The sequence below is a fragment of the Pseudoliparis swirei genome, chromosome 15 (genome assembly GCF_029220125.1).
Source record: "Pseudoliparis swirei isolate HS2019 ecotype Mariana Trench chromosome 15, NWPU_hadal_v1, whole genome shotgun sequence".
NCBI lineage: Eukaryota > Metazoa > Chordata > Actinopteri > Perciformes > Liparidae > Pseudoliparis > Pseudoliparis swirei.
Window position 1 is genome coordinate 11,799,316 of NC_079402.1, and position 12,210 is coordinate 11,811,525.

General features: G+C 42.7%; 1 protein-coding gene across 2 annotated transcripts; it reads left to right on the forward strand.

The window, feature by feature from the left end:
• The first annotated feature begins 16 nt into the window (after positions 1-16).
• Positions 17-11,771, forward strand: rbm18 (RNA binding motif protein 18). Of its 2 annotated transcripts, none has more exons than XM_056432147.1 (6): positions 17-332; positions 1,372-1,485; positions 6,090-6,216; positions 6,689-6,775; positions 9,215-9,315; positions 10,412-11,771. In XM_056432147.1, the coding sequence occupies exons 2-6, from the start codon at positions 1,379-1,381 to the stop codon at positions 10,593-10,595; spliced, it is 606 nt and encodes a 201-aa protein (XP_056288122.1). In that variant the 5' UTR covers positions 17-332; positions 1,372-1,378; the 3' UTR covers positions 10,596-11,771. The 2 variants fall into 2 exon arrangements, with proteins under 2 accessions (XP_056288122.1, XP_056288123.1); XM_056432148.1 differs by having other exon boundaries at positions 6,689-6,769.
• The last annotated feature ends 439 nt before the right edge of the window (positions 11,772-12,210 follow it).

A 12,210-nucleotide genomic window follows, 5' to 3' on the forward strand; every position in this document is an offset into this window, starting at 1 on the left:
TGGGCGGAGTTCCTGCCTGAAACGTGAAGCCAAGATGACTCGGAGTTGCGAGTTGATACATGCGGGACACGCCAAAATTGAAAAGGAGTATCTCCTCTCGAATCCACAGACAGTTCAACAAACTACAACATCACCCTGCGCCTTTGTTGTGGGACGTTAGCAAGGCGACAGCTTATCCTTCGAGCTAGCTAACCTGTTCAGTTTTACAGGAGGAATACATAAACATTGCTTGGTATGACTAGTGTGTAACGGAATCATCCCGAAGAGGGATTAAGCAATTTAAGTTTAATAATTAAGTCGCTATCAAAGAGGAAGTTTGACAGATCGAGGAGGTAAAGTGATGCTATCTAAGCTATCTAACTGATAGCAACCAGCTGCTCTTCCTAAACGGACTGTTAACCATTTAGTGGATATATTTAATTTATCTTTAACATGTTGCCATCTTAATGACTGACATTAGTTTCACTTTAACGTCACGCAGTCGGTTAACCAGCGAACAACGCGCGGGTAGTAACTCAACCATCCCTCGGTTCGCTAAGCTATCGTTAGCTTGGAGCAAGTCGACGTTTCTGAGCGAAACCTCGATATCACAGGTCTTCTCTCTGTATTATTTTATACGAATTAAGCGAATGCAAAGTGAATAAAAGTAACGTGCCTCGATCACTTCCTGATTTCAACAATAAGGATTACCGGGGGGAGCTCGATATCTAAACGGTAGCAAAATGTACACAAGAGAAAATGAATGCTGACATTGTGGATCGTTGCTCTGCGTCTCAAACGTGTCTGACCACGATCCCGTCACTGCGTTTCACATGTCACGTTATAATCATATGTGCAATGAACGCACTGATGCTACGGCGTAACATGTGGTGAAACGTGCTTCTATTAAATATATAAAACGACGAATGAATCAAAGTGAACTGACACATGATTGCCTTTTTAATTAATTGAAGTGCATCTAATTGATTTTTTATCTCTATGAATAAACTCTCAATTAAAGTTGATGTTAGCACTTTCTTCATGGATTTAGCACTCCCGATGTATGCACACTTAACTGTGTGGGGCCCATTAACAGTCCAGGCACGGACATTCGCAGTTGAATGTGGTTTAAACATAGATGTCAAATGGGTGGACATATCTTTTCTAATAACTTGTCTTCATGTTCTAGATGCCTTCTGATCTATCGTTTAAGCCAGAGAGATGTAGTTAGTATCACATAGTTTCATATAGTTTGTATGTAAGGCAATATGTGCAGTCCTTCAAATAACAGCTTACTGTTCTGAGTATCTGACACAAATGCAAAACAGTCTATTTATCTCTGCCTTTCTTTGTAAACTGAATTTCTCTGTCTTCTATTCCTGCCTTCCACAGAGTACACATGTCTTCCTCAGCAGGGACAGTGAAAAATGCCTCCATCATGTCAGAGAGTGTGGCCCATGATGGAAACCGCTTGTGGATCGGCAACATTGATCCCAAAATTACAGAGTAAGTAAATCAACTTCTGGTTTCCAGACACAAATACACAGTCCCTGTCCTCCTCACATTTAAGTGATTATAAATTATTGGAGCTGAAAAAAACAGAACTGCATTGCACTACAAATATACACCTGTTCAGATTCAAATGATCCAGCCAGCAAAATACAAAAACAAAGTTAGTTTCGGCTTTTAGCAGCAACAAGTGTATTTGAGGTTCTTGTAAGTCAGTCCATGTTATGAACCTGAGGTGTTGCCTTTTAAGTTGACATGCTCTCCCTCATGGAGAGGCAATGCATTGTGTGTGCATATATGATTGATTAACTGTGTGTGTGGGTTTATGTGTGTGTGTGTGTGTGTGTGTGTGTGTGTGTCGCAGGCTGAGACTGAGCAGGCAGGGCTGGGTGTGTGAAGGAGAGGCAGCGAGGCGTGGAGACCTGCTCTGCTAAGGAGCAGCCATCATTCCTCACTCACCTGCCCTGTTTACTCTCTGTGTCACCCTGAAGCTGTCTATCCGTCTGTGTGTGTGTGTGTGTGTGTGTAAGCATGTTTAAATACACAGTTGATGTTTTGGTAGCAGCTGGTGGAAGTGCAGGCTTCAACACGCTACGGTGTCTGTGTGTACATTATTAGCGTCAACAACATCATATGCACATGCAAACCTTCCATTATTGCATTTCTGTGTGCAGTTTAGTGTCTAAATGTGCAAAAGTCCAAATGTCAGTGTGGGGAGCACCCTTATATATAGAGACGGTAGCTTTTCGGGGTGAGGGGTGTGTTAGTGTGCCTGTGGGGGGATGCTGGAGAATATATGGGCTGTAGCTCTGGTGGGCGTCTAGACAGGCGTTTCCTTTCCCTGCTCTGCTCTACCTCTCCTTAAATAGCTCACTACCCCACAGTATGGAGGGAAAACGAGAAATGCCTGTGGCCCCTGATGCTGATTGGGAAGATTAATTAGCTCCTGGGTAGCGTACGCAGTGCTCACTCCTGGTAATCCAAAGCAAAACTCAGTGCACTTAAAATGCAAGGTGCTGATTATGAATACATGTGGCCATGAATATTAATAAGCCATTGTTTATTCTGGAGGAGCTTTTTTGGTCATTTAAAACAGAAAATTGTGTACGACAAGTTGGTGGCTTTATTTCTTTCTTTGAAGATATTTTTTTAAAGCATAAATGGTTAATTTTAATTTACAAGTTTCTTTAATTCATTCAATTTGTTTTTCCTTTTTCAGAAAACTGCCTCGGGTAACACTTGACTAACAATTTGATGAAAGATTATAATGGAATTTCTTATAATAGCAAAAAATAAAAAGGCTACTCCAGCTTTAAAATGACGTTTTTATATAATAGCAACATTTAAGAGTGTTATTATTCTCGTGCTTCACCTCATTTGCTGATCAGAGGTTCTGCTCTGGTTTGTCTGGGTGAAATATTAGCTGTATAAGGAAGTGATGAGGTAAGAAAGTTTCTTCCATTTCAGACTTTAATTTTCCTTGGTTCTTTGTCGGTAGCAACTCTGTTCAGAGAAACTCTAATGCTCTTATCTACCGTCTCTTTAAATGCTCAGCAAAAAAGAAAGGACCAGTAAATAATCACACGTGTTAAACTCCTCTCAGAGTGAGCATCCCACGTAAGTCCGATTTCATGCTTATTCGCACAGCGCAGAGACACAGCAGGTTTAACTGGAGCTTTCAGCACATATTAATGTTTTGTGCCTTTGGTTGCTCAGAGGGGGAACTTCTCATTAGTGGTAATCCATCACCGCCTCCCTCTTTGTTCGCTCTCTGGTCCATTTGTTACATTTTAAGTTGAGTTCTTGGAAGTTGTCATGATGTTTTATGAAATAACTTATAACTATGAACTTTGTCATACTGCAGGCCGAGATCTTTATGAAAGTATGCATACATTGCAGATAGTTGACTTGCCAGAAAGTATAAACTCCCCCCCCCCCTTCTCTTACCTTTCCCCCCTCTGACCTACTCTGCATCCAACCTTTTGTCTTGTCTTTTTCTGGATTGGACTCACATCCCCCAGTTTCACTTCCTTCCTCTTCTATGCCTCCTCGCTCTTGTGTCTCCTACCTGGGCTGCTCACCTCTTCTTCTGGCTTCTCCTCCTCTTCCTCCACCTTTCACCTTACCGTCAACAACCCCTCTATGAACTTTACTCTTCCAGTTTCCCCACCTTTCCCTCCCTTTCCTCCCCCCTCTCCTCCTCTTCCTCCGGTGGTTTTTACAGCCCCCAGGAGTAGCGGTCCATTGTGGTTCAGCTTGCGAGCATCCAAAAAAAATTCTCTGAGTGTCAGCCATCTAATCTCTCTCAAATGTTCACGTATGCACAGCACCCAGTCTACATTTATCTGAATATATAGAAAAATGATTGCATTGCAACATTTGACTTAAATGACTGCTGTCTCCTCTCCCGATCAGTGTTTCAGAGATTTCGGAGACTGCAAATGCAAACTATTGCCAGAGTGCAGAATACTTTAATTGAATATCATCTTTTCTTTATAAATGACCCTCCTAATGCTGGAGGAGCCACCTTCACTTAGGAAGCTTGCAGGGTGTTGTCTGGGAAAAGCAGAACTTGTCTTTGACCTCCAGCCCCCAGGGAGTCATAAGGGTGGAAGACATTACAACAACCTGGAGCTAAGACGCACAATTCACCCTCCGTGTCGCGCATTGAGTCCCATTCATGCACGTAAATAAATGCATGCTTGAACATGAACGCCATACAGTCCTTTGTGGTGTGACACACACACACACCTTCAGAATTACAAATAACAATCAACGAAACAATAAAAGCCTGTTATATAAAACACCCGGCGGTCACTGTGAGGATTGGAAAGTCACACAAGGTAAAGGCTCCGAAACAATAACACAGGAAATTATTTTCTTCTTTTGTTTGTGCATTTTCAGCTTTGTTTTTGTTGTTGCTCTTTATGGGTCAATATAGTGTTCTTCATAGAAGAGATATTGACATGTCACAGTAAGAAAACCAATATTTTAAATGATGAAATTGATGAGGACTCAAAAATAAGTAAAGGACCTTTATTAAAAAAAACTGAAGTAAAACAAGTATGCCAGTATTATCAGAAAAATGTACTTAGTGTCAAAAGTAAAAGTACAGAAGCAATAATATTGCAGTAAAATAGTCCCTGTCTGTGTTTTACTACTATATACATATGATGCTTTTGGATTAATATCACTGATGCATTATTGGAAATGTTGCATTTGACTGATTTTACGACTGTAGAGATTCACTCAGCGGAGCTATATGACCGCCTTTCTATACTGTTGTGTCGTTAAATCTTAAACAATTTATCATACGGTCATCATAGGTTTGTGACAATGCATTTTCCAGCTAATCTAAGGTTTCTGTCTTTTTAAAATATGTTGTTTAGCTCAACAAGTATTACAGAATTTACTCAACCCAAATAGCAGAAAATATCACATTTATATTCACTTTGGAGACGCAATGTTTTCACTGGACAGCAAATCTCTGAACATATTTAACGGGTTACTGTAGCTGTCAGACCAATAGATTTCAGGACAGGACTGGAGTAAATAGTTCCGCCTTTGGCTGCTGTTAATGTCATTAGTAACACCTGTCCTACTATGACAAGTAAAACATGTCTCCAGTGAAACATGTTGTGTCAAACTAATTACATCCAGTGGTTTTCTGAATTCATTCGGGAGCAGTCATAAAGTGAGTAAATTGTTTAGCAAATTCAGCAGAAAAACCAGGAAATTAAAATGTTTCTGAAGTTGAATTCTCCGTCCCTCAAGAACATGAGATGACTCATCAATCAGGAGGACGCTGTGTGCTGCCATTGGACATCAGATGGAGGAGCGCGCCTCGTACAGTCCTGTATTCTGCACAAGAATATGACTCATAAATCCTGTCATACACAAAAGCTTTGACAGGTCGTGAAAAGCACCTGCTGCTCAGTATGCATTGGAAACATGCGATCATCACCTGGGTATTTACAGTCATGTCTCAGGGGAAAAGAGTCTCCGGGAGGCCCTGAACTCACACGGTCAGGAGGAATGTTTTTCCCATGGCTGCCAGTGGTCAGTGACACGCAGACCCACACATGCTCACACTGCGCATAGCTCTGCCGTGACAACATCTCTGTGTTGGTAGTCCGGCGGCCCCAGGCAGCTCCACACAGGGAGTGGATGTTGTTTGTGCAGAGCTCGGTGCTCAGGGGAGATTTGAGGCTTCCTCTTTTTTATTCCCTCATTGTCCTGCTACTGTATCCTCAGCATTGTCTCCATGAGAGATTTACTGTCGCCGGGCGGCCGCTCCAGCTGGCCCGCTGCTAAAAAGGTGTCGCGGAGAGAAAGCTGTCGTTCTCATTAGCCCCACTTGACAGATTCACAGACTGCAGGTTGGCAGATACAGTGCGCCGCAGATCTCTGTCGGCTTCATGCGAAAATACAACGTTACCGCGGAGTGCATTTAGTGGCGTAAGATCAGAGTCGTTTTCATGTGGGATCTCTTACTAAATACACACGTTGTTCTCTTTAACAACTCCTTTACAGAATAGGTACGAAGAATAAATATGATTTCATTTCTTACTCTATGTTCTCACGACGCCTCTGTTCGACAGGTATCACCTGGTGAAGTTGTTGGAGAAGTTTGGCCATGTGAAGCAGTTTGACTTCCTGTTCCACAAGTCTGGGCCTTTGGAGGGACAGCCACGGGGCTACTGCTTCGTCAACTTCAACACCAGAGATGTACGGGCAAGAGTTGGATCATCGAAGATGTATCTGTCAAAAATGTGTGATGTGAAATGGAACTAAATCTAATTTTAATTGATACAATTCAAGTTCCAATTCACAATCTGTCAATGGAAGTGAAATTAATATAGCATTTTACAAGAATTAAATAATTGTTTAGTCAGTGACGATATATTGGTGTGTGTGTGTATATATATATATGTGTATATATATATGTGTATATATATATATTACACTTCACAGGTTCAGTAGGCAGTATTTGTTTTGGAGTGAGCCCGGGGATCGTGATAAGCATCTTGTTTCACAGCTAGTGTCCATCAGTGGGATATGAAACCTTATACAGAGGAAGTGTGTGTATACCTAACACTCTCACACACTTAGACACTCGTGCACACACACATACTCACAGAAGAAGTACGTCATCTATAAATTTGTATCTCTCTCTCTCTCTCTCTCTCTTTGTCTGCAGGAGGCAGAGCGGGCGATCCAGTGTTTAAATGGGAAGCTGGCTTTGTCCAAGAAGCTGGTCGTGCGCTGGGCGCATGCACAGGTGAGGGTAAGTGTCAAACTCGGTTACCGTTTCATGAAACTGGAGATCTTATAAAGCGCATCCCATCTATGTATGACACTGGTCGAGGACTAAGTATACGTCTGTGCATTCGTAAAAGCTCATCATTGACTTTCAGAGATTTAAATACAGTTAAGGAACCCGTGTCTGCAGTAGTTAGGTTATGGAGAGCAGATCCCAGCACAACCCCTGCCTGTCTTTAACAATAGACCGCCTACTGGCAATGGATGAAGGGATATCCTGCATGGAGACGAAGCACGCCCTACACACACAGTAGAGGGAGCAAGGCCAAAGCTGCCGCCTCCAAGACAACACGTATAAGATAAATCCACCACTCCAACCAAAAATAGCTTTGATTATTAATACCATTATAAACCCAAAATGTAAGCTATTTTACTACTTTACTCACAACGTCTGTCGACACCGTCTCCAGTGGCCTCAGTTCATTTCCACTATGGATGTTTTCCCAAATGAAATACTTTACTCGCATAGTGAGGATTATGGTGTCCGCCATCTGAGTTTGATCCACTTTCATTAAGTCCTCAGCCAGACGGCGTTTCACTGCATCACTGAGCTACAGCACACTATATGCACAGGTTCACATGGGTTCATATTAAAAATCCATTTTTATTTGAAAGACGTGTGTGTATTTCTGTCTGGATGTGTTTGAAACACTGGAAGTGGGGTCTCCCTGCGTGGGATTTTAAGCACTCTGCACAGCAGCTGCTGGGCTCAAGCCGCTGAGCGAGAGAGTGGCGGGGCGGGCAAAGCCGCCGTAGAGAGTTCTGTAAGACCCAACCAGCTCAGCCGTTAGGGCGTGAAAGGCGGGGCTACAGCTCTGGGTTAAGTTTTAATTTGATGTATTCTCACACATGGCTGTGATGTTGCAAACACATCAGCCGGTTCTGAGTCTGATCAACCAGCTGACTACGGTGAATTACACGAGTAATAATGTCATGCTTTAACAGCCTAGAGACAGACATGTCAATCTAAATTGTCTCTATTAAAAACAAGTATGATTTTAACATCTTTCAGGTCCAGTCAAATGTGCTGCATTTTTTCTTTGCAAGCGTGTCTTTGCGACACAGAATTGCCGCGCTGTGATAAAAGAGTCCGAGACGGTCGGCGTTGGAAGCTGTTGTCTCGTTTCCAGCCTTCCATCTTGACTTTATTACATAGTTTTGAAAGAGAGGAAGGAAGTACACAACGCTGAAAGTTTATTGAAGTGTTGCCTCAAACTCTTCATAAACATTTATATGGCTTTCCAAATCTTTTTTTAGTTTTGCCAGTTTAATATTTGTGTCCTAATTCAGTACCGGTTTTTTCTGTATAATACAGAGTTTAGCGTGTGTTATGCACCATCGCTTACATTCCTGAGCGTCCATAATGATCTGTAACACATTAAACACGGATTTTAATCCTTTATGAAGCGATTGTGTGCTTATTATAGGCTATTTAAAATCAGAGGTGCAATTGGAAACATTTAAACTTGACGTTCCTATAAGTGCAGCTCTGGGCACGGTCAGTATGACCTGACATGTACATCGACATTCCAGCTCCTCGCCTTAAGGAACAAGTGGAAGTGAAGGGCCTGGAATGGTCATTGTTTTAAACCTATTCTTGGCTATACATGTCGTTTATGTTGTGGGATGGTATGTAAGCCCGTGTTTGTGCATTTATGTATCTTGATTAAAGTCCCACTTACCCCGACTCATATCTAAGCATCATATTCCTGCGACTGGCTGCTGCTGCATCAAGCGCCGGGGGGGTTTTCTCACGCCAATCATGTTTTTTGTTTTGTTTTTGTCTCTTCTTCTTCGCAGGTTTCGAGAGTTCTGTGTTGCCTGGTGGAGATGTTTGGAAGCTGTTTTTTTTTTTAAAGGAATGAGTGCAGCTGCTCCCTCTTTATTCTCCTGTGATTACGAGCTGGACGCACTGTCCCGCTTGGTTACTGTTCGAGCCGACCCAAACACAAATCAATACTTTAGTTTAATAGCGTTGGTCGTTGTGGGAGGAAGCTGCAGTTGGCTCCCCCGACCACTGCTGTCAGTGCTTATTTAGTCTGATGGTTCCTGAATGCCTGCTTCACACAGGATGTTTTCTTATCCTCCATCTTCTTCTCTTTCTCTTGTCACGTGGTCATATTCCATCCGGCCACCTGAAATGTTTTGAAAAGCAGGTGTGATTGTGCCCAAAATGTGCTGACAACACGTTACTATCTTGACAAGCCCAAGTCTAGAAAACCACACACGATGCACCGAGCACATTTATTTTGGAGGTGACGGTGTGACTCTGTCTCTGTTTGCCACGGCGTCTTTTTCTCGCTTCCACCTTTTTTACCCCTTTGGTCTCTCTCCATCTGTCTGCCATTCCGTGTTTCCATCACTGTTTATTTGGCTTTGTGTTGGCCACGTGTCTCGTCCGCAGAGGTTCGAAGGTTTCCGTAACGACAAGACGATGCCTGCGAGCCTGGAGCCGTCGAGCATCGGGGGCGCAGAGGACGGAGCGTTGACTTCCAACCACCTCAGGTTGGTATGAAACGCACGCGGCCGCGCCTTCAGACGTTTTTGTCGTTATTCTGGCCTGTTTTATAAGAGAATGTCCGTAATAAGCCAGATAGATCTATTTGTTTCTGCCCCAGTGTTTTGTCCTTCTGCCCACATTAAGCCACCAAAAACTAAGCGAGAAACATTTCCCTTTTTGTGTTGGTGTTTCAGCGTAGATGGAAGTCTTGGAGGAAAAGATCATCGGAACATTTTAGTGTGGATGCACGTCGTCCCAAAAAATGACCTTTTCAGGTTGAGCCAACTCAGGGAGGATGTCGTTTCTGGTCACTTTGGGGGCTTCAAGTTTAGTCCTAGAGTCATTTTAGGAGAGCTCGTGCCCTTGTTCCCTTTCTCACAAAACAGCAGTTCAAGTTTAATTTATATTATATTATCACAGTACAACTGGACTTGTACTCAAAGTCCTGTGAAAGCAACTTCCAACAGGTTCCATTATTGTGACAACACTGGAGCCGACGCTCACGTACACAAATCCACTTTGAGTCCGTGAGTCCAATGGAGCCCTTCAGTCAGTCAAAGGCCTCTCGGCCTCACGGTATCAGCTGTTACCGAGGCGATCCGGTGGGTGTCGTAGCGCGTTATCAGCCATCAGGATTCAGGGAAGTCTCCACTCTTCAGTTCTAGTGTAAACTTCAGAATAATCTTTGCACGCAGCCGAATAGAGGAGCTATAAACACCTTTCACCCCTTTGAGATTCCCTCGCTCCGGCTTTTTAGATACCTGATGAACTCATTCACTCGGTCACTCTTCTTCTCACCTGCACTGTAATCTTTCTCACTCGCTCCTTCAAATTCTGGTTCACCATTAAAATGCACGTTTTTTCATCTGCTTTTCGTGCAGCACTGGTAATCTCTTGCTCGCGAGCCTTCTTTCTCTCTCCCTCCTGCATCTGTCCCTCCTATTACCAAGAGTGCTAATATCTCCTCTTCTTTTCCCCTCAGCCAAGAGCCGAGATCTGTCCCATCACTCAGTTCGCCACTCAGCACCAGCACTGGTATTTCCCCCTCAGCCTCGCCGCTAACGTCTTCTCTTTTTTTTTCTCTCGCTCTTCCGCCTCTAGTACAAGTGCTAAAATCCGCGCCATTGAGGCCAAGCTCCAGATGATGGAGGAGAATCCAGAGGATGACTACTCGGGCCCGTCGGCCTACGTTTACAACAAACCGCCAGAGAGGAAGCGCTGGGAGCCGTACTCTAAATCACACCACAACAACCAGAGCCGGCCCTTCCGCAAGTTTAGGAGATGACCCATCCTCCCACTCACTCTGGAGACTCCCCGCCCCCACCTGCACACTTCAGCCCCCGCCTACACACAAACAGACTCGACACAAGATGAAGACGATACACATCTGGGAATAAAAGGTTTTGACAATTCTTTGAGATCCCAGACTCTTTGGGAGTATTCACAGCAATCACGGACAAGTACCTCCAAAGTGGTTATTAGTTGTTTTGGTTGTTATTGAGTCTTAACAGAAGCTCCATACCCGGCTGCTGCGCAGGTTGGATCCCATCTCGGTCTGCTTTCTCACCTTTAATGCAGGTGAATCCTGCAGTGGTGAGTCACATGATGCACAGCTGCCGGGAAGAGGCGCGTTGTTATTAAAGAGTCCGAATGCCCATCCTCTTATTGTGTTTCACATGTTTTTAGTTTCAGGTCCTATTATTCAAAGGTGAAATACAATAAGACTATAATAAGACTTCACTGAAGAGGATGAAATACACAGATTTGTATCAGGTTTGTATTAATGGAGTTGAAATGATAAGCCGCTCAGAGACACTGTAAGTTACAGTGTTTCTGTCTGACGTTGCTCTTTACCTAATATTTTAATTTCGTTTTTCTTGGATTCACTTTTTATATGTCTGCAGTCAAACTCTTTTTATTTTTTTCTTTGTGTTGTGTTGAGTTTTGGGATTTCCACTGCCACAATGTCTTTATTTTAAATGACCAATTAAAGACTGACATGTCCACAGCGTGTTGTTTTATGCAATTTTTTAGGTTTTCTACATGCTCATGAAATACAGGACTCGGTTTGAAGACATGTTTAGTCAGTAATATTAGAACACTAAGTCCACGCTTTTATGCTGATATTGTTTCATGAGAAATGTGGAAAAGCATCTGCATGTCATTCATGAGAAACTTGAGGAGGCTGCAAATGAAACGCATTAAGCCACCATCGGTTAAAGAATGCAGTCCTGAATTATCACAGAACCTTTATGAACCATTGTTTCTCTAATCCTGATTATGTTTTGAGCCACAGTTATCTTTTATTTTCCCCAGATAGTGATGAATATTGACTGTGTTTATTATGCTTTTGTGCAGTCAACCAAAAGATGCAGTAAATAATGTTATTTGGGAGGCCTTTTGCCCATTGGTTTAATGTGGAAACCCTATTGTAAAATTAAATTTGTTTTATTGATTTCTTTGTTGGGCGCTCTACTTCCGGGGGGATCTGAGTTTGGTTGTCCTGAGTGAGACTATAAAGACATTTTTAAGGCAAAAGAAAAGGACAAAATATGTTGGTATTTCACTCTGAATGGAGTGGCTTGGAGAAGGAACGTGCCAACCAGAGGTTCTTTGAAAGAATAATGTTTTTTTTTAAATTTACTAAGATTAAATATGTCCCGGATTAGGTCAGATAGCATAGCAGCAGGATGGAGATCGGCAGACTTAATGGTGCAAGATGAGATGAAGGAGCAGCGAACCAATCAAATCCTACTTCTCGACATCAATCAGCATTGTTTTTTTAATGTCTTTCTGATTGGAAAATCCTCCAACTGAAGACTTTCATAATGGTCATTAGTTCAAATTAGTGTTTTATTTTAACTGTGTGTATTTATCTGTTTTAAATGAAATACCTGTTC